The following is a 4,732-nucleotide window of genomic DNA, read 5'->3' as shown; positions in this document are numbered from 1 at the left end:
ATCCAGCCCTCAAAACCGACCCTCCTCTCTGGAGGCATTAATTACGGCTGCGGCGACTCGGAGCTAATCCCTCCGAAGAAGCCGTGCCTGCATCAACAGTCTCTGCTCCCTTGAACTAAGGACTAATTTGAAACGTGTCGTCCTCCTTCTCCTCCTCCTCCCATCTCCTGACACAAATCCCTTTCGGCGCTGTCCTGATGCCACCCCGGTGACGGCTCCGGGATCACAGGCTAAAACCTCCCTGGATTTCTGCCACGGCCACCAGCTGCCCCGAGGGCTCGGTGGATTTGGGGGGGAATTAATGCGGAATAGCCCAAACCAGGCTGAGTCTCGCAGGGATGTGAGGGGATGGCATTCACCGCCAGCTCGTACGAATGCTGGGCTCTCAACCCAGGCAAAAAAACCACTTTTTTGGGGGAAAAATGGGCAAAAAAAGGAGGCCCTAATCCTCTATTTGCCCTAAAGGAGGGGAAAATAGTGATAATCTCCTGCGTGGAGCCAAGGAGGATCGGGAATGCTGGAGGGGTCGGCACCCACCATCAGCTCGTATGAATTCTGGGTCTTAACCCAGGCAAAAAGCCCTTTTGGGGGAGAAGGGGCAAAAAAAGCATACCCTAATCCTGTATTTGTGCAAAAGGAGGGGAGAATAGTGATATTCTCCTATGCCGAGCCAGGGAGGATCGGGGATACTGGAGGGGTCGGCACCCACCGTCAGCTCGTATGAATTCGGGGTCTTAACCCAGGCAAAAAGCTCTTTTTTGGGGGGAAAATGGGCAAAAAAGGAGGCCCTAATCCTGTATTTGCACAAAAGAACAGAAAAATAGTGATATCCTCCTGCATGGAGCCAAGGAGGATCGGGAATGGCGGAGGGGTCGGCACCCACTGCCGGCTCACGTGGACAGTGGGTCTTAACCTAGGCGAAAAGCCCTTTTTGGGGGTGAAAATGGACAAAAAAAGGAGGCCCTAATCCTGTATTTGCACCAAGGGAGGTCAAAATAGCGATGATCTCCTCCTGTGCAGAGCCAGGGAGGATCGGGAATGGCGGAGGGGTCGGCACCCACTGCCGGCTCACATGGACAGTGGGTCTTAACCCAGGCGAAAAGCCCTTTTTGGGGGTGAAAATGGACAAAATATGAATTCTGGGTCTTAACCCAGACAAAAACGCCTTTTTTGGTGGGAGGAAAGGGCAAAAAAGGAGGTGCTCATCCACTATTTGCACTAAAGAACAGTAGAATAGCGATATCCTCCTGCACGGAGCCAAAGAGGCTCGGGGATACTGGAGGGGTCGGCACCCACCGTCAGCTCATGTGAACTCTGGGTCTTAAACCAGACAAAAAGCCCGTTTTGGGGAGAAAAAGGGGCAAAAAAAGGAGGCCCTAATCCTGTATTTGTGCCAAAGGAGGGGATAATAGTGATATCCTCCTATGCAGAGCCAAGGAGGATCGGGGATACTGGAGGGGTCGGCACCCACCGTCAGCTCATGTGAATTCTGGGTCTTAACCCAGGCAAAAAGGCCTTTTCTGGAGAGAAAAGGGGCAAAAAAAGGATACCTTAATCCTGTATCTGTGCCAAAGGAGGGGAGAATAGCGATATCCTCCTATACAGAGCCAGGGAGGCTCGGGGATACCAGAGATAACGGGAATGGTTTTCCCAAGGGTTGTTCCTGCCTCTCCGGGTGGGAGAGAGGAGGGACCCTCAGGGCCCCTCGTGCATCTCCCCCGTCAGACCCGGGGCGCTCTCGGGGCAGGGGGGGGCTGCGCGCATCGGCTCCCAGGGCACGGCGAAGCAAAGCCATGCAGAATCCTTCCCCCCTGCCGACCCCGGCAGCCGGAGGCATCCGGAGAAGGGCAAAGGCAGGGGAGGGGGGGGGGCTGCAGACCACCAGCTACTCACTGCGAGCCGGTAATTCTGCATCATTTTATCAAATTCCTCATCAATCTTTTTATATTTCTCTTCCGTCTGCGGGGTCAACGCAAACACTTCATCCCCTTCCGGGCTCTCGCACTCCCTGTGCTTCTTGTTCAGCGCCTGTTACGTTTTGGGGACGGGGGACGGGGACACGGGGGAAGGGGTGTCGGGGAGGGGACAGGGGACGAGGTCGGGGGGAAATCGAACAGAAGAAAAACAAAACAAAAAAGAAAAAAAAAAAAAAAGAACATATAATGAAGGTTTTCCGGCCACGGGGCAGGTACTTACACCGTATCGCTTGAACAGGATATCCAGATCCTCGCTGCCTTTACGGTATTTATCCTCCATCAAGGGGCTCTGGTCTATCGAGTCATCGCCGTCGGGCTCCGGGCTGTCACAGCCGTTAAAACCTTTCTTTCTTAACGTCTGAAAACACAATCGGGATAGTTTGAGATCTGGGAGTGGGGACGGAACGGGCGGCCCCCCCCCCCCCTCTTCCCGAAACATCCCCCGGACTCGCCCAAGTGAACACCTTCGCCCCAAGATGTCATCGACCTCGATTGGGGAGTCAGGATCCGGCCCCTCGGGTTAATTAGAGACACGCCGGGGTGACTCTAATTAAGGAATTACAACGCGGGGATGGATGGAGAGCGACTTCTTTGCTTTCAAAGGACCTGTTTACGCCGGAGCAGAATTTGGCCCCGTCCCAGCTCAGACGCATCCGTCACCTACGATGACTACAACGACCAGGAGGGGAAACAAACCTCGACGGTATCTGCTCTCCTGCTAAAAATAAGGAAAAACCGTCTTAAAAATGCGGGCGGGGGGAAGCGGAATAATAAAATAATAAGCAAAACCAGGCGGGTGGCAAAGGTCGGAGCGCAGCGAGGGACCGCGGCACGGCGAGCCCTGGGGGAGGTGACACGGTGAGGGGGTGACGGGGACAAAGCCCCGCGCCGCGCCGAGACCAGCAGCAAAGGTGCTGCAGCGCGTTAACGATGCGCCATCTCCTCCCTTCGTTAACAGCCGCCTGGTTAATCACGCGCTCGGGCTCCGCGCGGGGTCGGGTGAAAAGCCCCAAAAGTTCCTCTGTGGTGTTCGGTAGCCAATTCGCAGCTTTGCGTTCCGCACGCACATTTAATCAGTCTATTTTCAAAATACCAAAAGCAATTAGGCGTTATTATGGAACCAGCACTTGCCAATTTCTCTCTTTTTTTTTTTTTTTAAAGTTTTTTTTTTTTTTAGAAGTCAAAGCTACAGAATTTCCTGGAAGTCTTCAGCTCTTTTCATGCCAAATTCAGCAGGGGGGGGGGAAAAACAAAACAAAACAAAACAAAAAACCAACCCCCAAAAAAGCGCCTCGACAATTCTCCTCTGTCTTCCTAAACAGCAATAAACATCTCTGTTTTGAGGCCAAAACGGATCCTGGAGTGGTTCGACACCTACCCGCGAGCTCCGGGAACCACGGAGTTTGTACGGGGAATATTTGCTGGAGCGATCAAGCACCAAACCCACCCCTCAGTTTTCCATCCGCCTGAAGCTTTTCCCGATATTTTCAATTAAAATTACTCCTTCTTTTCATTTTACCGCTCGTTATTTCACCAGCAGAGGGGAAAAGTCCTCACCCACGTCCAGTTCCCCCAGCGAAGGTGCTGGTTCGCTCCTGACCGTGGCGGCATCTAAAGCCCTGTTTGGCATCACCGATAATTCCCGCTACCTGATAATTAGTACCTAATTACCGAATAATAATCCCTGGTACCCCTAAGTTTTGTAATTTATTGTCTCTTTACGGAGAAGGGCAGTGGGAATCCGAGTCACTGGCATAAACGGGAGGTTCCCAGGGCTTTTCCTGCAGGTTCCCGAGGATTTTTTTCCTATTATTTTGCTATTTTTGTACGTGTCCTTGTTTGTTTTTAGAACGGGCCAAAAAAAAGGAACGGGTGCTGCCGGTGGGGAAGGAACAGCTTTAACAACTTTGCTTTTTTTTTTTTTTTTGGTGGAAACTGCTTTTTGCGAATTTTTTTTTTTTTTCCAAACCCTTTTGTTTCGCCGCTGCAGCCGAAAGACGGGAAAGTTGAGCTTTACTTTCAAAAAACAAAACAAAAAAAAAACCAAAGTCTTTTTTTCCCTCCTCCTCTTTCTCTTTCAGAGGCAAAATGGAAAAAAAAAAAGAAAAAAAAGTTGTTCCGTGAGCAGTGGAAGGGATGAAGCCGGGTTTCCTTTGGGAGCCGGTTGGGGAGATTCTCTGGTGTCTAATAGGGGGCTGTGCCCACCTCGCGGCGGTTCACTTTGCCGGGGTGGTAACAGAGACCTCTCGCCTCTGCCGTCCCATCCCTGCTGGGGAAAGGTGACGGTAATTCCTTGCATCCCTGGAAGCCCCCTCTCCTCTGCCAAAGGCTTCCAGCGGGTTCGGGAGTCGGGGAGATCGGACAAGCAACCTCCGTCCCCCAGCGCCCTCGAAGATGGGAACCTCACAACCGAATTTTCAAGCCACGACATCCTTCTCCTTTCTAAAATCTGCAGCAGCGAAGGGGCCCAGGAGGTTTTTCCGGCTCCCCCACCTCTGCCCCGTATTTACCGCAGGGAAAAGCAATGGGCGGCCACTGCCGGCTGCAGCGTTTTGCCGTTTCGAAAATCCGGGTGAAATCATCCCGGGGAGTTATTCCCGCAAGGAGGAAAAGCGGAGCAACGGGGCGAACCCAGCTCCATTCGCCCAGACCCAGAAAACCCTCTCCGAGCAGCTCACGGCATCTCTCCGCGTTTCCAAAAGTCCTTCTCTCTGTGGGTCTAATACATTTGGTGGTGGCGGCGATGCCCCCGTCCC

The 4,732-nt window shown here is 52.7% G+C and overlaps 1 protein-coding gene across 1 annotated transcript in view; it reads right to left on the bottom strand.

Moving 5' to 3' along the window:
* The window catches only part of MEF2D (myocyte enhancer factor 2D), a 39,467-nt gene that overhangs the window by 23,029 nt on the left and 11,706 nt on the right, over nt 1-4,732 (bottom strand). The window contains 1 exon segment of the mRNA XM_009892069.1: nt 2,197-2,334. Within this exon segment, the coding sequence (XP_009890371.1) occupies nt 2,197-2,334 (138 nt within the window).

Source organism: Charadrius vociferus, unplaced genomic scaffold (assembly GCF_000708025.1).
Source record: "Charadrius vociferus isolate BGI_N301 unplaced genomic scaffold, ASM70802v2 scaffold489, whole genome shotgun sequence".
NCBI classification, from domain to species: Eukaryota; Metazoa; Chordata; class Aves; order Charadriiformes; family Charadriidae; genus Charadrius; species Charadrius vociferus.
Note: the sequence above shows the minus strand (reverse complement) of the source record. Positions and strands in the feature narration are given on the sequence as shown.